Source organism: Bos grunniens, chromosome 4, assembly GCF_055505025.1.
Source record: "Bos grunniens cultivar Pamir isolate PY7600 chromosome 4, Bosgru_T2T1.0, whole genome shotgun sequence".
NCBI lineage: Eukaryota > Metazoa > Chordata > Mammalia > Artiodactyla > Bovidae > Bos > Bos grunniens.
The window spans coordinates 73,541,946-73,565,910 of NC_141168.1; the positions used below are offsets into that span (position 1 = coordinate 73,541,946).

The 23,965-nt window shown below is 47.1% G+C and overlaps 1 protein-coding gene and 1 non-coding gene across 30 annotated transcripts in view; one reads left to right on the forward strand and one right to left on the reverse strand.

The window, feature by feature from the left end:
• Positions 1-23,965, forward strand: part of ATXN7L1 (ataxin 7 like 1) — a 282,078-nt gene that overhangs the window by 222,586 nt on the left and 35,527 nt on the right. For 14 of the 29 annotated variants that reach the window (XR_015162692.1, XR_015162691.1, XR_015162690.1 and 11 more), the window contains 6 exons: positions 2,673-2,956; positions 6,150-6,232; positions 7,107-7,363; positions 16,600-16,795; positions 20,359-20,480; positions 21,946-22,251. Coding sequence is in view for 24 of the 29 variants with exons in the window: in XM_086396922.1 (XP_086253048.1) it covers positions 2,673-2,956; positions 6,150-6,232; positions 7,107-7,363; positions 16,600-16,795; positions 20,359-20,480; positions 21,946-22,251 (1,248 nt within the window). In the remaining 5 variants the exon portion in view is untranslated. Of the gene's footprint in view, positions 1-2,672; positions 2,957-6,149; positions 6,233-7,106; positions 7,364-16,344; positions 16,473-16,599; positions 16,796-17,493; positions 17,609-19,977; positions 20,223-20,358; positions 20,481-21,945; positions 22,252-23,965 lie in introns of those variants that run through there. The other 15 variants (XR_015162693.1, XM_086396925.1, XM_086396923.1 and 12 more) reach the window with 6 other exon arrangements.
• On the reverse strand, positions 7,795-7,867 carry TRNAR-UCU (transfer RNA arginine (anticodon UCU)). The gene has a single exon. It is a non-coding gene; the product is annotated as a tRNA-Arg (tRNA).

Genomic DNA, 23,965 nt, shown 5'->3' on the forward strand with positions numbered 1-23,965 from the left:
AGGTCTGCGTTTCCTTTCCTGAACTCACTTGGCTTCACAGGGAAGTATATGGGAGGAGGCCACTCATGTGCTAGAAAATCTTCTCACCTGGCTACGAGTCCATGTGTGCATGTCAACACTTCAAGTTTCCCTTTTTTCTAAAGAAGTAGAAGTCAACAAGTTAGAACAAGGGTGACAAATAAATCAACAAGAGCTTTCTAAGCAGAGGCTTATATATTTTTTAAATCAGGATATTGGAGAATAAGCTATATGAGTTTTATAATTTGTGGGATTTTTTTTCCCCTAGTTTATGCGTTTAAAATTTTTTAAACTACAGTGAAACACACATAACAAAATTTCCCATCTTAACCATGTTTAATGTATAGTTCAGGAGTGTTAAGTGTTAAGTGTAAAAAGGCTTGCAGAACTGCAACTTAGTACCCACTAAACCACAGCTCCCCTGCAACTACCATTCTACTTTCAGTCTCCATGAACTTGAACTCTAGGTGCCTTGTACAATTGGAATCATGGAGTAGTAATCTTTTTGACTTGCTTATTCCATTTAGCATAGTGTCATCAACCTTCATCCATGTGTCAGAATTTCCTTTCTTTCTAAGGCTGAATAGTATTCCACTTTATGTATCTACCACATTTTGTTTATCCATTCATCCATCAGTGGACATTAAGGTTGCTTCCACCTTTTGGCCATTATGAATAATGCTGCTAAGAACATGGTGTACAAATACCTCTTCACCACCCTGCTGTCTGTAATTTGTACCTTTTAAAATTGAGTGAAGGAACGAGCCTGGAAGAATTTAGTATCCCATGCTGCTAAGTCACTTCAGTCGTGTCCGACTCTGTGCGACCCCAGAGACGGCAGCCCACCAGGCTCCCCCGTCCCTGGGATTCTCCAGGCAAGAACACTGGAGTGGGTTGCCATTTCCTTCTCCAATGCATGAAAGTGAAAAGTGAAAGTGAAGTCACTCAGTTGTGTCCGACTCTGGCGACCCCATGGACTGCAGCCTACCAGGCTCCTTTGCCCATGGGATTTTCCAGGCAAGAGTACTGGAGTGGGGTGCCATTGTAGCACTGCGTATTTTACCATTCAGAAGAAGTCAGGAATGCAGCCCTAATTTCACCAGGCAATCTCTTTTGCAGCTTCTTAGTGTGTTGACTTTTCAAGGGCTTCTTGTGCTGTTCTTCAGCCATAGGATGAGTGCTTTGAGAATTGCCATTAACTAGAAAGTGGTGGCAGTGTAGCTTTATCTCAGTGATTGAGACACTGATCAAAGACAGAACTGTCAGTAACTTGGTATCTTACTTAAAATTGCTGTTGCAGTTTCCCCTTACGTGGGGCTTGAGGTCCCACCCCATGCCTAGAAAGCACGTGGTCTTGGGGTGAAGTCTGAGGTTTGGGAGCAGTGTGCTCCACCACTGAGTGCCCTTCTCACTGGCAAAGGCCTATAAATAACATCCGGGATCCTGTTTCAAAGTCAGGAAAGGGGCAAGGGCTAGCAACAACAACAAGGGCTGAGGGGGTTGCTGAAATAATTTCATGAACAAATTGATCAAAGAAATGATCTGTGAATGAATCTTGGAGAAGGGAGAACCAGCCAGCCGTGAGGACAGATAAAACTCCTCCCCTGCAAAACCAGCGTGTCTTTCATGCCCTTCATTGTCTGCAGGCATGTCTGAGCCCTAGTTTAGCCCATTTGGCATTCAGAGAGCTAAGTCGGCTGCACTCTCAGCTCAGGGATGACTTGAGGGTGCTGAAATGTTTGCATTCCACCCTCCTGCAAGGAGGAAAGGGAATCTAGTTCAAGAACCAAAGCAAAGCTTACTCATCTCGTCTCATCCTTTCAGACCCGGAGATGGAGTCCTCCACCACCCCCTAGACACAGGGTCTTCCAGCATGAAATGCACAGAAATCAAATGCATATCCATTACAGGAGAAATGGCAGGGAAGCAGGGCTAGAGTGACAGATTCTAAAGAGCAAACATATACCTTTGTGCTCTGTCTTCTTAAAATTCATCCTCTCACCTGCCAGCCTTGAGAATTGCCTATTTACATAACTAGCTGCCTAAAATGGAATATTAGATAATGTTCCATGGCAGCCCATCCCTGGGACATGAGTGATCCAGGAGTCCTCTGACAGCGTGGAGCATGGCCCGCTGGCCTACAGCCCTGCCTCCATGTACTGTGAGCCTGTCAGCACTCCAAGCTGAGTAGATGTCAGGCCCGGTCGCCTGGGTGGGAGACTAGCCGAGCAGCGGGGGAGGGGGCGTGATTCAGCACGCGGCTCCATGGCACACCGTCTTCAGGGACAGACTGTACTGCTTCCTGAGCTTCACAGCAGGCACCCTGTTCTGCCCAAGGTGCTGTCTTGGAGACTGCTGACAAAGGGGACTGAGGAATGGGGGAGCGACAGGATCTATGGGGACAACTGATCCAGGAGGTAATCAGTCAGCACTGATGCCATCCCTGGCACCATGCCAACCTCACATCGCCGTCGGTCTTTTCTGAGGTATGCATCTCCCTCCCATCAAAACTGGAATCCTGCTGCTCGCTTATAGGAGGAGTATAAATAAGTGATAAGGAAGTGTCCTGATAATGATAAGCAGGGATATCTTCTCAGCAGACCAGATGTATCAAAGAAGGCAATTGTGTGTGTGTTTGTTCATTTATTTTTCAGTGTTCCGGTTCCCGTAGTCAGTTTAGAGAAAATTCCTAACCTAGTGAAGGCAGATGGTGCCAATGTCAAAATGAACTCTACGACCACTCCTGCGGTCCCCTCCTGCTCCACCTCATCCTCTGCCGTCTCCACCCCACCTGTCATTAAGCCGGTCTTGATGTCCAAGTCAGTGCCACCTTCCCCAGAGAAGATCTTAAATGGCAAAGGAATTTTGTCTACCACCATAGACAAGAAACACCAAAACGGCACCAAAAACAACAACAAGCCTTACAGGAGACTTTCAGGTACGTGTCTGTATTCTTTGAGTCTGGCTCATGATCAGACTACAGCTGAGTTGCGTCCAGAACTAGGGAGTGATGCGATCTTATAATTGAGCAGGTCTGTTTCATTTTAAGGGGAACATGGAGTTTACCTACAAATAGGAACTCCCATCTCAAAATGCAGGGGAGAACTTATTCTCTTAATCCCGGGCCAGATTGATGATGGCTGGGCTGAGTTAGCTCAGCACTTAGCAGGAGTTATCCTGGTTTTCCCAAGGCGGGGAGCTCTGCACACCCATAGCACTCTGTGGATTCAGAGGGTTTTGTCCTCGCTCTGACAGGATAAATCGTCCCTAGATTCTGCAAAGTCTCAGGGCTGCAGATTTGGACAGCCCGCTGTGATATCTCCCGGTAGCTCAGGGCAGGCTTGGGGCGGTCACATTGGTGCTGTCAGCCCATCTCCATCCTTTGGTCTCACTGGTTTCCAGGTTCATTCTGTGGTCTGGGGCTACAAATGCCTTTCCCACATAAGCAGATTGGAATTCCCACTTGGGAACACTTAGACTGGCATAGCAGGATGGGTGCTGAGGGGTCTCTCTGCAATCTACTTGGTTGTCAGAGTAGGCACTCAGGAGGTACCCAGAAAGGTGCACATGGCCAGTCCTTAAGTCAGTGGTTGGCCCTTGGGTCCCCCAAGTGGATGGTATTTGCTTTGGGTTTGTTATGAAAGGAAATCTGGCAGTTTTACTTTCTCCAAAAGATCAAGAAAAGCTATAAATTTTATAAGTTCTTCACACACCCTGGCCATTTATTAGATGTTAACCAGAAGAAAGAAAAATATAGTTGCCCCTTGAACAACGCAGGGATTAGGGGTGCCAGCCCTCTACGCAGTTGAAAATCCCCATATGATTTCTAGTAGATCTTCTGTGTATGTGGTTCCTCTATATTCACAGGTTCAACCAACCTCCAGTTGTGTAGTACTGCAGTATATATACTACTGAAAAATATCTGTGCACAGTCCAAACCCAAGTTATTCAAGGGTTCACCATACAGAGAAAACTGCCCTGTGAAAGAGAAGCTGTGTCCTCTGGCATGAGCATAATTCCTAAGTGCCCCCAAGAATTGTGGGTCATTTTTATTTTTTACTTTGTATTTATCTGTATTTCAGGTTTTCTCTTATGTCTGTAACTTTTTAAAAGTTTGGGTCTGAAAAGTATCTTGTGCCCAAAGGATTCAAATGATACAGTTATATTACCCTGAAAAATCTCTCCATGCCCTTTTCACCCACTGTCCCACAAGAAAGGCAGAGCCTGGCACTGTCTTTGAGGGTGGGGGCCTCTCTGTGTGGACAGAGCCCCTGCACCCAGCTCTCTTCCTGCAGAGAAAGGTCACTGTCACTCTGCAGAGGAGGTGGCATCCCTGAACAAGCTGCTGGATCTGTCTGGGCGCAGTGAGGCTGGGCTCCCTCGTCCTGGCAGAAGCATGACTGTGGCTTCCAGCCGGCACCTTAATCTGAAGTTGTTTGGGGATTTTTTGTGTGTGTTTGTTGGTTTTGCATTTTTTGGTGGTTTTGTCTCATTGGGTCTTTTGCTTATTTCTCTCTCGCTTTCACATTTGGCAGCCAGCTCCTGCCCCCAGCCAAACAACCTGTTCAGTTCCAGGCCAACACGAGTGCTGGTGTGGATCTGGGCACGGGGCTGACTCCACCAGGTCCAAGGGAAGGAACTCGCACCAGGCGGCCTGGGGCCTGGCGCCCAGACCCTCCTCGGTGGGCAGAGAGGGCTCATAAGAAGCAAACATCTCCAGGCCTAACAGTTTTCTCTTCTTAAAAAATGAAGCTTAAGAAAAGAAGACAAAAGCAAAAGAAAGGGGCAGGATGCATTTTGATAGCCAAGCAGGAAATCTGTCTTGGATATGAGAATGGTTTTATTGCAAACATCGTCATCACCACTGTTGCAACCATCCCACAGCTCCCAAACCTTCTTTTAAAAATAGAATGCATTCATTTTTTATGGTCGGATTTTACTCCAGCAAGTTCAGACAGTTTTTCAGGCAAGGTAACCTCTTTATAGCTTGCAGCCATAGGAGGCCCTGAAGGGGACATGCCACCAAGTTTATACATGCCCCTCCACCTGCCCATCCACCTCCCCACCCACCTGCACTGCTGCCCATCTCTGTGAATGCCCAGAAGAACCGTGTCATTCCTGCCCTGCAGGACTCAGGTGTTTGCTGGGTGTCTTCTGGAAATGGCACGGGCCATCAAGAGGTAGAACTATAAAGCTTACAGTGTCTTTAAGAGGTTCTCTCACAACCCTCCATTTTCTAGGGGAGGAGAACATTTTTGTAGCCCAGAAGGAAGAAGGATCCAAAATGAGCATAAAAAGAGTAGGTTCCCTAGAAGTCACCTCGACAGGGGCCATCAGGACTCCAGTGGGAAGGCAGGAGCTGGGGAAAGCCTGCTTCCCTCAACCATCCTTTGTGCCGAGGGGACTGCTTGCCCGGCTCATTCCCTTCTGGAGCACCAGGCTCCAGGCTGGGGCAGAGCAACGGTGAGGCCAGCAGGCCCTGACCTCTCTACACCTGCAGGTTCAGCCTCAGAGTAAAGCCCACACCTGCCCCTGTCTACATGTTCCTGAATCAGGGAAATCCAGTCAGCAAGGCTGCATGGAAGGCCTTGTGCTGAGGACTTTCCAAAGCATGAGAGAGGCAGGTCACACTGACATGTCAAGGAATAATTTCCCACTCAAATGGCTCAAACTATTAGGAAAGCAGGGCAGTGTGGGGAGAGTGATGTATTCCCGGAGCTACCCCAGGGGAGAAAGTGGCCCCAGGGCCTTCCGGTGGCTCTGCCCCGTCTGCAGCCAGCTTTGCCCAGAGGTGCCTGGGGAGATGTTTGGAGTGAAATAAAGCCTGAGAACCACGTGGCTCCTTTCCCTCTGCTGCCCACCCGCCCTCTCCCCTTATGCATTCCCATCCCTACCACATCCCCACCAAAGCTGGACGTGGGAACTCTTGGGTTCAGAGAGAAGCGCCATCTTCCCCCAGCGGTTCTGGAAGCATTTTAGCAGCCGGTTGGAGGGAAAAAAACAAAACAGATTGCCTGACAATGTCTCACTTGTTGGTGCAAATGTGCATTTTTTTTTTTTAATGTAGTCTTAATGCCAAATCCTATTTAGTCTCCTTTTTTCTTATATTTTTTGTTTGTTTCTTAAACCAGAGAGAGAATTTGACCCAAATAAACACTGTGGAGTATTGGATCCCGAGACAAAGAAACCTTGCACAAGATCCCTCACCTGCAAGGTATTTCTCTTTCCATAAAAAATACTTCCTGCTCTCGCTGGGGCCTTTGTCGAAATGTTTGCATGCCACTCTCTGCACACGGCAGGGTGTGGAGCCTCGACACGACCCCCAGCTGCTCTTTGTAAGGGAAATGCTTTCTTCTCTTCCATGGTAGCAGAGTGCCTGCCTCAAGCTGGCTGGCTTTTTAAGAAGGAAAAAAAAAAAAAAAAAATAGGCTTCCCCTGTTACTTGTGAGGCCAGACAGTAAATTGTATTTATAGGCACTCACAGGCGGTTCTAAACCCTGCTACGTTTTAATGTATGCAGGAGCAGCACGCAGCGGCGGCGGCGGCGGCGGCAGCGCCCTGAAAGGCAGCCCCAGAGGGGAGGACGAGCCGCCGCGCCCCTGATCCGGCCGCACCGGGGTGGCCGGGGGACAGCTGACCCGAAGCGGCCGCCCGTGGGTAGCCCCCAGCCCCGTATTTCATACTGAACTGCTAGTGCCTCTTGGGATGGAGGCCGTGGCCCTCTCTGCTTGGTGTCTCTGTGTGTCTGGGCCAAAGCGAGCCTCCCACCTGCACCTGGATTAACTCCAGCGCGCCCTCACCGGTGCCTGTCGTCAGGGAGGTCCTCAGGGGTTCAGCGCTGAAGCTCGTCATCTTTGGCCATTTTTCGGAGGAAGCTTTGGCTCCTTAACGCCAGGAGCGTAGGGCACGGTTGCGTTTTGTGTGGTCTCTGCCTCTTCCCAGCCGCAGAACAGGAGCTGTTGCCTTGAAGTTGACTTTTCAAGCACCTCTAAATTCCCATGAATTGCAGTTTCTGAAATGGAGGGCCTGGGGAAGCAGGTTTATGTGCTGATCAAAGAGGCTGTGCTTTCCATCTCTCTTCTCCTTAGACTCACTCACTAAGCCATCGGAGGGCAGTCCCAGGCCGGAAGAAGCAATTTGACCTCCTCCTGGCGGAACACAAAGCCAAGTCCCGGGAAAAAGAAGTTAAAGATAAAGAGCATCTCCTGACTTCGGCAAGGGAAGTACTTCCCAATCCCCCCGGGCCGGCGCAGGACTCACTGCCGGGACCTTCAGGGAGCTCGGGCCTAGAACCTAAAGTCGCATCCCCTGCAAAATCCAGGCCACCCAACTCTGTGCTTCCTCGGTAAGTCCCCCCTCGGCGATGGAAGCCTTGAGTCCATGGTCAGTGACTGCCTGCTTGATTCGAGTGTGGTCTGATCACCTGTGAAATGGGAGTCATCGTGGTCCTACCTAGTGAGGCAGTTGTGAACTTGAAATGAGAGAATGGGTGTGAGGGGCTCAGTCCAGCGTCTGCCACGTAGTGTCCGGTGGATTTTATTGCTGTCACCATTGTCATGCTCACTGTAGTCATCGTTGCCATCATTGTCATACCTCATAACAGACCCAAATCCGACAGCATGTGTTTTCACAGAGCAAGAGTCAGCTGTAAATAAATACCTGAAAGTGACGCTCAGCCATCAGGCAACTTCCAGGTTGGAGGTTGTTTGGTTTGGCTTTTTTTTTTTTTTAATTTATTTATCTATTGGCCACACTGTGCAGCAGGTGGGGTCTTAGTTCCCTGACCAGGGATTGAACCTGTGCCCCCTGCATTAGAAGCACAGAGTTTTAACCACTGGACTACCAGGGAAATCCCTGGGTTTTTAGATTAGAGGGAAGCCTTGTGGAGGGGAGGGGAGTCAGCACAGCAGCAGAGCCCATTTGTTACAATATTTTGTGAATTTTCCCCACAACTCTCCAGTGGTCAGGGTAGAGGGAAATTTGGTATGATGGAGATGTCTGTCCTTAAATTTCCCTTCACACCAAGAAAGCTCAGCCACTTCTTTGAGATTTTATTTGGTTGTCCTGGGAGGAAATGAAAGAATAGAAAACAGTGGGTACAACATTGTAAGTCAACTATACTTCAGTTTTTAAAAAAAAAGAAAAGAAAAGAAAAACCCACTTGGATTTAGAGTGATTTAAGATCCACATGTGTGTGCTTTGACAGGCAGTGGAGTACCGTATTGAGCCACAGACAATTTCCAGGTGATAAGACTGGGAACCCTCTTTGAGAAATATTTGAGCGCTTGCTCCATAAGCAAGGTACTGTGTTAGGTACTCTCAGGCAGGGGCACAGAGATTAGTGAAACTAGATCTTGCTTTTTAAGAATTTAGAGTTCAGAAGATAAGACGCAAATATCCACAACATCATAAAAGGGAAGCATTAATAATACAATGTAAGTGTAGATACTGATAGCCTCTGATGATTTTTAATGCACACACTGTGAGTCTCAAAGAGTAGTTGTCCAGTCAGCAAGCAGGCATGAAGAGAATAGAGTTATAGAAGAAGAGGATAGAATTTATTTTTAAAGTAAAAGCAAATATTTGATGACAATTGTTACTGACCTACCAGGATGTCTTGTGCCTTCCACTTTGGCGCAAACCTGACCAGTTTGACAGCCAGAGGCCTCCTCTGGAATCACCAACCTTAGCCTCAGACATCTGGGGAGATGCAGTCAGACAGAGTCAGCACCCACACATCCCCATCGTCATAACCACTGTCGAGCCATTGTCATCATCCATTTACTTGCCACTTTCCTTCCCACCCCTCATTTTGCAAGATCCTTTTATGATGACTTCTCACTGTAATGCCAGATGTTGGTGAAGGAGATTGCCCCTGCTTTAGAGTCTAGGAGACAGTTCTGCTCCAAACTTCTGGACAGGGCTTCAGTTCTGTATACACTAGCTTTCACACTTCTTGGTGGCAATGGAACTATTTTATCCCCATAAAATATACCTGATATAAAAGCAAACCTGCCTCCACCTGAAGCCGTCTCAGCCCTGCTTTCATCACACGTGTACCCAGAACCCACTGCCCATCCAAGGGATCACCTCAGATTCACTGAGAACTTCGGGGAACCCCACTTTGTATTTATTTTATTACTTATTTCTGGCTGTGCTGGGTCTTCAGTGCTGCGCGGGCTTTTCTCTAGCTGTAGCGGACGAAGGCTACTCTCTAGTTGCGGCGTGTGGGGTTCTCATCGTGGTGGCTTCCTTTATTGTGGAGCACGGGCTGCAGGCTCTGCGGCCTTCAGTAATTGCAATTCCCAGGCTCTATGGCACAGGCTAATAGTTGCGGAACACAGACTTAGTGCTCCATGGCATGTGGGATCTTCCTGGACCAGGGATCAAACCCGTCTCCTGCACTGGCAGGCAGATTCTTTACCACTGAGCCACCAGGGAAGCCCCTGAAAATTCTCTTTTATTATACATTGCTCCATTGATTTTGACTAATGCAGGCACTTCACACCCAAGCAGTGGTACCTGGCTGAGCAGTGAAACCAGGGACAGCCGTTAAAAAATGAAAACAGGCGACCTTAAGAGCTGCTTCTTTCTGTCCCTTTTTTGTAATTTTCAGGGGAATATTTGTCAATAGAGAAATGCCAGGTGTTTATTTTCTTTTAGAGAAACAGAAGAAAGAGAGAGGGTGAGGTTAATCAGCAAAAAGAATGTCTCTGAAAGGGACAGGGAGGCCAAGGAGCACGTTACAAATGTTGGTAAGAGAATAGTTTTTGAGGATGCTTTTCAAGGCACCAGAAGACTCAGGGGTGAACTAGTGGAAAATAACGTTCTCTTTCGATTGTTTTAGGTTCAAACAAGACCCCATGCTATCAGAGATCGAAAAGGCATGATCAGAAATTAATGTACTCACATAAGACTTAAAACCATTATTTCCCTCATACTGATGATATAATAGATATTTCAATTGGATTCATTATCTATAATTGACCCAAAGAATGACTCGTGAGTGGAATTATGGTAATACCTTCCCAATTGTGAATTTCTCTTGTAGGAAATGCTAACTATGTAACATTTACTTCTTAAATATCATTTTGGTAACCTTGAAAATATTCCAGTTCTCATATTTTTGAATTGCAACCCATTCTTGTAAGGGGTTTCTAAAAGAGGAACTTGAGCCTAGGATTAGAAAAGTAAAAGTCAACTAGCACGGGTTGGAATAGGATTGGAAGTGCAAGGATCAGCTCCTTGTCTGCTAACTAAATGAACGTGGTCATGTCTCTCAGCCTCTCTGGCCTCAAACTGCTCATCTGCCAAATGGAGCTAAGGAAAATTAAGTGAGAGTATCAAGCTCATAATAAGCACTCAGTTGACGGTAGCTGGTAGGAAGGGCCATGGTAGTCAGTGGGAAAGCAGTGGGAGCCAGTGAAGGCCTAGGTGTGACCTGGTTTCCATTCACCCATCCTCCTGGCCTCTGTCCTTCAACCTGGGGGCCCTTGGATAACATACCTATATGCTCTGCTTTCTTGCCCCCAACTCGAAGGGAACACCTTGCTTTCCCCACAGGGCCCAAGGGCTATGGATAACCAGGCCAACCAAAGCCATCAGGACTCTTTGGAAAGGCAGTGGGAGGTGCAGAGGGTCGAGCTGGGCTCTAACAAGCCAGGCTCTGGCCCCCAGGAGGGGAGGAAAGGTCAGCTGTGGAGGTCAGTGCTGACAAGGTCTGGGCACCTTCCCCTCTGTCTCATAGATGAACACACATCTCACCCTAAAGTATAAAATGGCAAACACCAATGAATCTCAGACTGACGAAGGCAGCGGGGAAAGAGGCAGAAGGTCCTAAAAACCTGAGAGGGGGCAGAGGTGAGTCTGCAGTGAAAGCTACTTCAGTTCGTGACTCATTGATAGTATAATCACCAAAGTGGAAACCGTTTCTCTCCTCGACTTAGGTTTATCCCTGGGCTTTTCCTACCCATTTCTCAGTAGTTCGGGCTTTAAAGTCAAACAGACAGACCAGTCTCATTTCCACTTTTTATTAGCTTGGCAACCAGTGTCCTCATCTGAGAAATGTAGGTCATAGTTACACACACCTAAGGCAGTGGGTAGCTCTGATGAGAAAATATATGTGACATGCCTACACATATGTGTGTGTGTGTGCTCAGTTGTGTCCCACTCGTTGTTGTGACCCCATGGACTGTAGCCCACCAGGCTCCTCTGTCCGTGGAATTTTCCAGGCAAGAATACTGGATGAATTGTCATTTCCTGCTCCAGGGGATCTTCCTGACCCAGGTATCGAACCTGCATCTCTTGTGTCTCCTACATTGTCAGGCTGATTCTTTACCACTAGGGACTCAGTTAAGGTCAGTTTCCTTTGTGCTCTTCCCCAAAGCACTCGATTGATGCTCGCGCTTCCTCAGAGTGGTGGGGGTAGGGACTTTAAGCTTCCCTGAGGGGAATTGGACAGGGACCATCATCATTTGCACTGTCTTTAGACCAGACTGGTAAATGGAGAGGGAAGGTGTGATGTAGTGCTGAGGAAGAAGGGTTGGACAGCAGTTTAACACACTTGCAAGACTTTTCCCACACTTTCTCAGGGCCAGTAGCCCTGTTCCCAGTCACCCTCACCAACCCTTGGCTTTTCAGAGACACAGGCTGCTTCCAGCACATCCCATCCCTCCAAGTCCCACCCTGGAGGGCAGCAGTCGGAGCTGGAAGGAGGTCTTGAAAGCATCCACCACTCCATCATTGCTGGAGGGTGCCCTGCATGACTCAGGCCTGAAAAGGAAAAGGTTCAGAGCCCCTTCTTCATACATGTGCACACATATGCCTGGCATCCTTCCTTCATGTCTCTCTTTGCTCTCAGAGCTGCTTCTGCTCTGGAACTTGCAGTTTTCATGCTCCATGAATCCCCATGATTCTCCTTCCTTCGCCTCATCTCTTTTGTCTGGCAACTGGAATTTAGTATTTATTTTTTTTTCCTTTTTGGCCATGCTGCATGGCATGTGGAATCTTAGTTCCCTGACCAAGGATCAAACCTATGCTTCCTGCAGTCCAAGCATGGAGGTTTAACCCCTGGACCATCAGGGAAGTCCCAGAACTTACTATTGAGTGTTTCAACCATTAAAAATGGGTTTTTTTCTTTTTAGAAATGTATATATTTTTTTTAATTGTTAACTCTTTAATTTTATTTATTTTATTTTTGGCTGCGCTGGGTCTTTGTTGCGTCCAGACGCTTTCTGTAGTCACAGCAAGCCAGGGCTTCTCTTGTTGCTGAGCATGGGCTCTAGGCGTGACAGCTTCAGTAGTTGCGGCATGTAGGTTCAGCAGTTGTGACTTGAGGGGCTTAGTTGCTCCTCGGCATGTGGGATCTTCCCTGACCAGGGATCAAACCTGTGTCCCCTGCATTGGTAGGCGGATTCTTAACAACTAGACTACCACAAGAGCCCCCAGATTTTTTTTTTCTTGATGAAACTTAATTTTTTGGTGTTGGAGAAGACTCTTGAGAGTCCCTTGGAGTACACAAAGATCAAACTAGTCCATCCTAAAGGAAATCAGTCCTGAATATTCATTGGAAGGACTGATGCTAAAGCTGAAACTCCAAAACTTTGGCCACCTGATGCGAAGAGCTGACTCATTGGAAAGACCCTGCTGTTGGGAAAGATTGAAGCCAGGAGAAGAAGGGGACAACAGAGGATGAGATGGTTTGATGGCATCACCGACTTGATGGCCATGAGTTTGAGCAAGCTCTGAGAGCTGATGATGGACAGGGAACCCGCCATGCTACAGTTCATGGAGTCGAAAAGAGCCAGACATGACTGAGTAACTGAACTGAATATAGACATGTTGTTTAAAAACCAAATAGTCCTAACAGAGAGTGAAAAACAGTAATTTCTGCCATCCTGGAGCTCACTTTACCCTCTCTATGTTAGAGCACCTTTTTCCTGGGGCCCCGTGCTGCCTCCTCTCTTTGTTTGCTCCTTTATTTGATGAAGTGTTTTCTCCATTAGCTTCCTGTGAAAAAGGACATGGGAAGTCAGTTTTTAGAATCCTTATATACCTGAAAATGTTTTTATTCTACTCTCACACTTAATTGATCATCTCCCTGAATATATAAGTGGGTTGAAAACTATTTCCCTACAGAATTTTGAGAGCAGTCTTTGATTGACTTTTGGCATCAAAGATTTTTATTGAGAAGTTCTGTATCATTCTGATTCCATTTTTGATTTCTGAAGCATGGGGCTCTGAAAGTTCCCAGGGATCCCCCTTGATATAGGTCTTTTTTCATTCATTGTACTGGGTACTCAGTAGATCCTTTAAATCTGGAAACACCTGTTTCTGGGATATCTTCTATTACATCCTAAATAATTTTATCCCTACTGTTAGCTTTATTCTCTTTAACCTTCTGTTACTGAGGTGTTGGAGCTTTTGCTCTGATCTTTTCGTTCTCTTACCCTTTTCTCCTGTTGTCTCCCAATCTCTTGTCCCACTGTCTAAAAGACTTTTTTTCACTGCCTAAAAGACTTTTTTTTACTTTATCTTTAAAACTGTATATTAAATAATTTATGATTTACTTGTTAAATTTTAGGATCTGGTTGTGATTTTTACTTTTTCTTTCTTTTTTTGATGGCACCATGTGACATGCAGGACCCTAGTTCCCTGACTAGGGGAACATTGCCCTCTGCAGTGGAAGCGTGGATTCTTAACTGTGAATCAAGTTCTTAAGTGTGGATTCCATTGGACTGCCAAGGAAGTCACCAGGATCCAATTCTTTTTATCTGATTGCTTCTTATAATATCCTACAAGATACCATCTTTTGCAGAAGTGATACCATTCTAATATCTGAAGATAGGCTTCTTAGTTTTCTTTCTTTTCCTCCCTTATCTTCATTTCCCCCAGGTTTGTTTCATGTATGTGTTTATGTGCTTGATATTTGGTTGGTCAGCCTAACGTTGGAGAGTGTTTCAGGAATGTTTGGTGATTTCTAACCATTCATTTTAAAAGAAAGACTCTAATAAGCTGATTGGAGGTCTGTGTGTGGGACTGTCAACCATAAGGTCATCACTCACCAGTCAGCCTTTTGTTGATATTTATGCGAAGTATGGAAGCGTTTTCTCTGCGGCCAGTAAGTTTCCCAAGGGAAGAATCCTGCCTACTGATGTGCTGGGCAGGGGAGTGCCAGTTAAGTCTCTGACCAGGGACAGCCCCTAGTCCCCCTTTTTCTAGCCCTGTGCTCCCTCCTAGTCTCTGCTGGTGGCCCCCTGTCTGGAATCTCAGTTCATTTTCTCTGTTGATTGGAGGGGGAGCGGGCAGGTAGGGGAACGGGCAGCTGGAGCAGTGCTAAGTCATCTGGCTATGTGAGGTAGCAATGATGACCTGTGGGTCCCACAACCAAATATCAAGCCTTTCAGCTCTCCTGCTGTGTTCAGTCCTCACCTCATCTGTGACTTTTGCAGCTCTAGCTGCTCACGGTGCCCTGCTTATCAGGGTTCTGTGATAGATCAGCTCCTTTCCCATCCGTTAACATTCTCCAGCTACAGTCTGTGTCCTAAAAACAGGTTAAAATCCCTTTTTCACACTTGTTGGGACACTTCAAGTGCAAGTAAGAAAAAACCTTGCTTACTAACCACTTCAGTAATTAGGAAATTTCTTACTGCTGGTGACAGGAAGTCCAGAGGTGAAAGGGCACCAGTCCCCAGAGATCAGGGTTTGGCTGTCCTTCTCTGCCCTTTTATTCCACCCTCTTCAATCTTTTGGCTCCATCTTCAAAGTCTGTAGCAAGATGGCTGCAGCACATCCAGAAGAAACAAGGTCCAGATGAAGATGGAAACCAGCTTTTCTTTGCAAAGAAAAATCTTTTTTAGTGGCATTGAGGACCTTGTGGTGCAGCCATCACTACCATGCATCTCCAGAACTTTTTCATCATTCAGTCCTGAAACTCTGTACCATTAAACACTTAAGTCCCCATTCCCAGCACCTGGTATAACCACCGTTCTACTTTCTGCCTTGAACTTCACTGTTCTAGATACCTTGTTTAAGTGGAATCATACAGTAGTTGTCTTTTGTGACTGGCTTATTTCACTTAGTGTAATGTCTTCAAGGTTCATCCATGCTGTAGCATATACCAGAATTTCCTTCCCTTTTGAGACTTAACTAATATTCCATTGTGTGGATATACCATGTTTTATTTATCCATTCATCTATCAATTTTTTTTCCACCTTTGTGGCTTTGTTTTTATGTGACTGTGCTTTGGGGATCTGGTTGGAACTCAGGTATTTGACACCTAGAAAGATTTCAAAACAACACAGTGTCCAAGGTGAAAATGAGGGAGAGAAGAGAGGTATGTGAGTAAAAGCCCCTTCATGTTACTTGAAGGGGTAGCTTTCAAAACAGAATGCAGAAAACCTTTCTTTGTTTTTTTTGAAGATCCTGAGGATTTCCCTGGCAGTCCAGTGGTTAACACTTTGCCTTCCAATGCAGGAACTCTGGGTTCATTCCCTGGTCATGCAGGAGCTAAGATTCCCACCCACCTGCCTCACAGCCAAAAAACCAAAACGTAAAACAGAAGCAATATTGTAACAAATTCAATAAAGTCTTTAACAATGGTCCACATTAAAAAAAAAAATCCTGATTTTTTTTTTTTCTTCTCTAAAACTTCTTTTTCTCCCTGATCAATCAAAACAACTAACAACTAGCTATGACCATTCTTCTGACTCTTCTCCTAATGCGGAGGTGTGTTTTCTTTTGTTCACTGCTTAGAAAGCCTTGATACTGCCTCTTACTGTGACACTGCTTTTCTATAAGCTTAGCCATGACTGGGGTGAGATCTGTTGGATTGTTTATACACATGGAATTAATTCACTCCTTCATTGAGAAACATATTTCTTCAACACCTACTGTTGAGTCAGCCATGCCAATCTGTGGGTCTAGTGGCTTGTCAAAAATTAAATGGAAACATTCACCCTCAGAAGATACAATTAAACTCCATATGACTTGATATTAAAAAACAGGCTTGGCTTCCAGTGAGGAAATTGTGGTCCTATCTGGGACAAAACATTTTTTCATGTAGGTATGGTAACAATGTCATAAAGTCGTAGTTCAGTAGCTCTGTTTGTAAGGCTGTCTTTCATCATCACTGACATTTTGTTGACTGATTTGAGCTTGTTTATCCGGTTGATCTTCCCATCGCGGTCTGCTTTCAGAGAGAAGCAACTGCAGGGCAAGTGTAAATTCCTTACATGCAAATGAATGAATAGTTGTCACTGAATTCATAGATGACTAGTTTTAAGTTGAATTAATTCTCTGCCACACGAGTTTGTTTTTTGTATTTTCTGTTCCGCTTACCCTGTTGGAGTTTTCCCTGGTGCCGGCATTCAGGCAGGGCAGTCTCAGCTCCACCCGATCGTGTAGAGAGCTGGCTGCTGCCTCCCCTCTCAGCCTGAAATTTCTCCTTGTGCAGGTCTGTCATCGACCTGCCTTCCTTAATGTATCGGGAAGGCTAATCGCTCTGATTCTTAGCTCCGTGAAACTGGGTGGGTCTCTTTCCCTCAGAAAAGTTTATTCTGTTTGCTTTCTCTTGCCCTTAGACCATCATCTGCAAATAGCATAAGCAGCAGCACGTCTTCAAATCACAGTGGCTACACTCCGGAACCCCCTCTGCCCCCTGTTGGAAGTGACCTCGCCAGCCGACTGTCAAGTGATGAAGGGGAGATGGATGGAACCGATGAATCCGAGAAGTTATTAGACTGTCATTTCTCCACCCACCACCCCAGACCTCTTGCGGTAGGCCTCCTTCTGTTTCCATCCGGGCATTTCTTTCTCCCTGTGCTATGTGGTGTTCAGGGGGCTATGTCCTCCGATAGCACCCTTCCTAAGCAGAGGCCTCCAGGACAGTGTTTTTTTGAAAGGGCTTTCCCTGAGGTTGAGTGATTGCCTTAGAAATCCCCTTGAATATCACAGAAGGAAAGGTAAGGGCACCCAGCTGATCATAATCCTTTAAACACTTGAGTATTTATGGTGCACCTTGAAGTGATAATGCTTGAGAAACGGTGTTCATAGAAGAGCACTGGGGAGCTGACCTTCCTGCCTTGCCCATCTGAAAGGCAGCCTCTGATTTCAAGAATCAGTCTGGCTCACCTGCTTTGGGAACCGTCTGTCTGAGCAATGTGCCAGGTGCCAGCCCTGGCTGGTTTTCTTCCCTGTTGGTTCTGAGTTATATTGTTCTTAGTAGGTGTGACCATATGGCACAAAACTCGTGTGTGTGTGTGTGTGTGTGTGTGTAGGAAAGAAGGAAGCATTTCATGTCAGCATGATAGCAGGTTAATGAAAAGGTCAGTTTCTCCCCAGTTCCTTGGAAGAGTCCACTTTAACAATTCCGAAGATCATTGAAATCCAGGTGGGAGGTATAAGGAAGCATCAGCTGGAAGCTTGTTTGTGTTGGCCCTCTGAGCACTTAAAAAAGGAATGCCTGGTGCTACCATCAACAGACCTCATTTCAGCGAGGCCAGAAACATGGGACCCTATAGCTGCTTTGCTCTGGTCCCAGCATGAAGCCTTCAAGGTTAGCACTGACTGTCCCGGGATCTCATGGACTGTGTAGGTGAAATCAACCCTGCATCAAGAGAGGGACTCCCTCCCCACTTCTACCGGTGTGCTTCACTAACAGCTTGAGACTTAACCTCTTGGCTAGTATAGAAACAGGGACAGTTAAGAATGCCTCTGTCAGTAATAGAAAACTCAACTCATACTGATTATGCACATCAACCATTTACTTGTCTCATATAGCAAGAATTCTAGAGATGAGTGGTTCCAGGCTTGTTTCTGCATCTCTTCAATGTCATATTGCTGAGGGAGAATTCCCCAACCCTTTTTGCCTTTCATGCACGGTTTGGATATGTTGGCTCCAGCTCCAATGTCACATCTTCACCAAGTCGCATTCTACAAAGTGGGGAAAGGGACCAACAGGAAGGGAGTCTTCCTCTAAGATGCTCTTATGTCATTTCTTAGGGAAGAAGATGTTCCTATGAGCCCTCCCAGCAGACCTTCCCTTCCACCCACCAGAAGTAGGTCACATGCCCACCCCTATACCAATCAGTGGCAGAGGATAGGCTTGTAGGAACACAGGATGGGGCTTCCTATTTGGTTCAGTGGTAAAGAAAATGCTTGCCAATGCAGGAAATGCGGGTTTGATCCCTGGGTCAGGAACATCCCCTGGAGAAGGAAATGCTAACCCATTCCAGTGTTTTTACCTGGAGAATCCCATGGACAGAGGAGCCTGGCAGGCTACAGTCCATGGGGTCGCAAAGAGTCGGACATGACTTAGCAACTAAAACAGCACACAGGATGATCCCAGCCATGATTCATCCCAGGGTTCTGGGAAGAAACCCACCTTTCCTGCTCACTGCTCCATGCCAGATATCGGAACAAAAACATGCTTCTCTTAGCCAGGAAAAAACAGGGAGAGCTAGGGGTGAGATGGCAGTTGATGAGCTTGGCAACTAGTAGAGTCTGCCACAGTGGCCCATGCCTCAAGGAGCTACAGCCCTGCCTGGGGCACCATATGCGATCAAGAACAGGAGCCTCTGGGGCGCTGAGCCTTGCATCTCTATCGAACTAGAGACATAGGTAGCACAGACAGTTAAGAGGCCTCCAGCTTCCAAGTCTGAAAGTGAGACAGGGCTCTCTACCAGAAGGCCAGACTCTGGAGCACATCAAGATCTCTGTCCAAATGACATGATGCCAAGCTACAGTGGATTAGCTCAACTCGGAGCCTGGCAGATTTGTGTGCCCTTCATGTTTTGCTGATTTAAATGGAAAGGCCATGGATTTGTTTCTTTGCTTTGTCCTTTCTTTCATGGCCAACTGATACATTAAATCAGTTTTTGTAATGAACCCTCGTTTGGGGTGTCTTTAGCAAGGAGACGAAGGAAGAAAAGATGTCTGGACCTGGACCAGTGCCTATATTCTGCTGGGGACCAGCTTCCATGTGGGAGAACTCCCTTTGTATGTTTTCTGGCTTGGCCAGTAAGCACTTAATGTGCGGAAAAGAGTTTTTCATCAGGAATACCAGATTTGATGGGTGGCAAGATTTTAGTGCAACCCCCGCCCACCAACCCCCAAACATAAGCAGAAACAAAACAAAGGGAAGGTCTTGCATTTCCTCCTGAGAACTGTTCCAAAGACTGGTTCCAGGAAGCGTTTGTGGAATGAGTGCCAGCCCAGCACTGTGTCTGGGACGGAGGCCAGGGAGCTGCCGGGAGAGGCCTGGGGGAGGGAGAGGAGCTGCATTTGAGTTATAGAGTCACTTGCAAACTTGCCTGAGCTCTGACCAGCCAAATGTCACCTTCTTGCATTTCTGTCTGCTGGCCTTCTGGGTGTCCTAACATCATCATCAAATGACATTTATTAACCGTCTAACTGCTCATGTTTCAGCCCTGTGTTCAAAGTGTGAGTTCACTCTGAACACTTTGTGTAGGACCTTATCTCTATAGTCCATCCTTTAGCCTAAATCCCTACTAGCCTCATACTGAGGAGTAAGAAGGAGTGGGGGTCTGTGGCCTTTAGACACTTGCAGTCATCAAGACCGCCACAGAAGCATTCAATGTCACACAGAACAGCCACATAGCTGTTCCCAGGTGGAAGGTACTGAAGTGTGTATAGGGGTTTGTGGGAGTTCAGAGTGGCAAGGTAAGTCAGAGAAAGGTGACTGGAAGGTGAGTCTTCGTTCAGGCTCTGAGGGAGGGGAGAACTGGACACAGCCCAGAGAAGCAGCAGCAGAGAGCTCAGCGGCAGTGGCCATGTCCCAGGCAGCCTGGCAGTGCTAATGGGAGGGGAGATGAGGCTGACACCAGGAGAGGAAGGGGTTCAGCCCAGCTGGAAGGGAAGTGGCTCTGTTGACAACAGATGGGAAAGGTATGATCTGTCAACAGGAGAACCTTAGAACCAGCTGTTGCCATTCCTGTGATGGGAAGCAGGGGAGCCCAGCTTCCTTGAGAAGATGGCTGATATGACCGGCCCATGGTGCTGAAAAAGTGTCCTGGCTACTGTTGCTGTTGGTTTGTTTATTTTTTCAACTGAAAGTGCTGGCTCAGTCCCCGGATGGAGAAGGTAACCCTCAGTGCCACAGACGATTGAATGTCACTATTGTTGACTCACCCTGTGAAGTTCTGCAGAAAATCTGGGAGCTCACACAGAAATATTTTTGGCTTCGGTACTATTTGCTTCTTTATTTTGAGGAAAACTATACCCCTGTGTGTTTTTATGTAAATGTTATTTGTCTCTGTGTGGCTTGTATTAGCGTATTAACCTGTAATCCAAGTTTAAAATGTGGTTTTTTCCCCTCACAGTTTTGCTCATTTGGGAGTCGCCTCATGGGACGAGGGTACTATGTGTTTGATAGAAGATGGGATCGTTTTCGAGTCGCACTAAACTCCATGGTAGAAAAACACTTGAATTCACAGATGTGGAAGTAAGTAAGCAGTTTTTGTGCAATATGAGATTTGAGCTGCCCCACAACCCTCTGAGCCCAGTTTTTTAAATGAATGTCCCTAGTTGGCTTTTTTATTGAATGAAATGATTCTGAAATCAGAATTCATGATCAATTCCTGAACGTCAGCCCCTCTTGGTGGCTTGCCTGTAGTTTTTCAGAGACAACTACGATGTGTGGTATGTTTTATCTTCTTTGGAGATGACTTTTGTGTTGGTAATCTTCTAACTAAATGGAAAGGTATTAGATAAGACCTTGTTTATTTAACAGTGTTAAAGGGCCTTTTTTGCCGTAACTAAGACTATCTAATGATATTAAGAATATCCTTCTGTTTGTAATGTTAATGCTAGATATGGATACTGAAACTTTCGTAATCGTTATTGACCAATTTGTAATTGTTTAATGTCCTATGAAAAACTACACAGCGTGGCCAACAGGGCAGATCCAGGACCATGTTGCCAAGTTGGTTAAGCTTGTCTTTGGCCCTTCCCACCTCCCTAGGACTCTCTCCTCACCTCTCTACATACTTTTCTGTACCCCAAACTGAACTTATGTTCCATTTCTCTATGGTCTTTTTATTCTCCAACACCTCTCTGTATTTACATTTTAATAGATTTATAAAAAGGGAAAAAGCCTTCTTGACTTAGGGAAATACAATGCTGTTGTACAGAGTGACACGCTAGGTCCTCTCAAAGCACAGTACCTAAGGAACTGCCATTCTGGACACTTGGTAATGCCAGGCTGACCCCCTGGCGATCTCCAGCCCCCCTGCTCCTGCAAAGGTGAGCTTTTAAGATCTCATAATCTGTAGAATCGTGGATTCCTCAGCTCTAGGCCCAGACAGTCCAGGAAAGCCAACATCGAACCCTTCAGCCTGCTCAGCGAAGCCCAGGAAAGGCTGGGAAGGCATTCCTGAGAAACAGTACTAGGTACTAGGGTAGGATGGGAAGAGCATTTGAAACCTGCCTGCTCCCAGGTCGCCTCCTCTCTCCCAGTGATGGCCCCTCAGCCCCTATTCACCACGACACCCTGAGAGCTTCCAGAACATCTAGAAGCAAGCCCCACCGAGCATGCTGTAAGCTCTCCGAGCAGACTTAGGACGACACACTGACACTTCCTGTGAAGTAGGAAAGGGCCACAAGAGAAGCTGATGGTTTCTTCTCACTTAAGTGACTGCCCAGTGTGTCTCAAGGGCACCCATTTTCTACCTGTGTCCTTTCTGAGCGGCACCCGACGGGCTGCATGCGGGGTTCCCATATTCCTGGTGTCGGGTGACTGAACCCTGTGCGCGGGTCCCCCAGCATGGCAGCTGGCCCTGGTGACCCGCAGCTCTGTGCTCTCCTGTGTTGTGGAAGTGTTAGTCCCGGACACGTGGAAGGAATGTGTTGATCTGTATTTCGCTGCCTGGTGTCCTGTCAGCTCAAGTCCATATTCCTTTCCTCCTCAGGCACAGAAACCCGAGCCACAGGGCATCAGGTCCCTCCCCCCTTTTCAGGACTTGCCTAACAAATCTGCTGTCACTGAGCAACATTGGGGCTGCCTGGGTGTCAACTCTGGAGAGCGTAGCACCCCGCTGCCCTCTCAACCTCGCTGCCCAAACCCCAGGCCCCGACGGGCCCGAACCTGGAGGGATGGCAGCCGATGGGGGCGTGGAAGACATTAGGAAGAAAAGGAACGGCCAAGACTCTTTTTTCTTTAACAAGCATTTAACTCTGCATCAGGAGACGCCAACACAGTATTCTCTTTCAGCCAGGTCAGCATCTGGATCTCCGTGCCAGCCGGCAGGGGAGGATGGGCACTGTAATTTATTCGCATCTGGGGGCTTTTGTATGGGACTTCCCTAGGCCAGCGTGCAAAGCTGCAACTGGGACACAGCCCACCAAGCTGAAATCCACTGCCATTTGGCACCTGAAAAGCACATGAACTGTCTAGCGTGGGGGAAGCGGTTCCCAGGGACAGTGAGCTGCCACATGCCCCTCACCCTGCTTTGCCCCCTGCCCCTTTGCCCCTCCTGCCTCTGCTGTCCACTTAAGATGAGTGGGGGGAGGAAGGGAAGAAGTAGGAAGTATGCAGAAAAATAGCACCCATCCCAGTGCTGAGTGTCAGCCAGGACTGTCAGCAGGCTGAGGACTTCAGCTCTGGTCAGCACAGGCTGAAACCTCAGTGTAGACTCTGTAATGGGGAAATACCGGATCAGGACGCTCAGATGGATCCCGCTTATGGTCATCGATTGGGGCCCTGTCTAAATGAGCCATCTGGTATTTGTAAATAACTTTTTATTACAAGTAACTGCCAGAACCCTGCCCATATGGACTCCTACCCATATTTTAGCTGGTACAAAACTTGAGTGAAGGAAAGATTGAGTGGGATGCCTGGAGAACCACAGGAGGCGGCAGCCAGCAGAGACGATGTGGTGTGCGGACATTGCACCCTCTGAGAAATGGGCCCTGGTGCTGTTAGAGAGGGGTGGTGCAGTGCCAGACAGTTCTAAGGGTGTGTTTAGGCCTTTCTCATCTGATTTATGGGAGTCCTTGGCTGGCATGCTTTGTTGTATTGCTGCTGAGAATTCATCCGCTCACCCATCCACCATCCACCCATCCATCCATTCATTCAGTCATTCATTCATTGCAACAAGTACTATTAATGGAGCCCTTGTTTAGTGTTGACAGCATCTTTTCCCCTCTTTAGGCTTGAGAGAAAATAGGTTTTTCAAACACCATTATGGCCACTCTGAGTTTGGCAACATTTTTCTCCTATATTGGATCTCAGTCTGATGATTTCGAGGACACTGCACTTGTGTATTCAAGGATCCCCCTGGATTCCACCCTAGAGATGGACGCCATGGGCCTTACCAAATTGCAGGCAGAAAACGGAATCCTCGGAGAGAGCAGGGCTAGGAGAGGCGTGTCCTCCTCAGCGGGGCCTCTTTCCAGAGTTCCCTGCCTTGTCCTGCTGCTGAAGGGAGGCACTGTCTCACACCTGCCCGCCTTCAAGTGCTGCTTTCCAAGAGGCAGAGCTAGTTCCTAATTTCTGGGGAGCCCCAGCTACATGGAAAATGACTTCCAGTAGAAACAGGGAGGGGTGAGCAAGGTGAGAAACAGGAAAGAACCTGTTTGAAAATATGCACCTGGCTCCTGAGATGAGTTTCCTCTCTCTTGAGGTCTGTATCCTTTCCTGAAAAGTCAGAGACATGGTGACCCCGAACCCCCATGCTCCTCCCGGTCCCCAGAGTAGTAGCAACATGAACCAAGGCAACAGCTTGGAAGCAGAAACTGTTTCCATCATGAGTCAAAAGATGGAGTTTGTGGGGAGACTCCCAGGGCGACCCTCTACCTGGTGCTGGCCTGGGCTCCACAGAGTGTAGGAGGCAGAGAGTTTTTTTCCCAGGTACCCCCACTCCAGCTTTCAGGAAGGACCCCCCATTTATGTGTTCTCCTGCATTTACTTTCAGAACAAACTAGAAATTC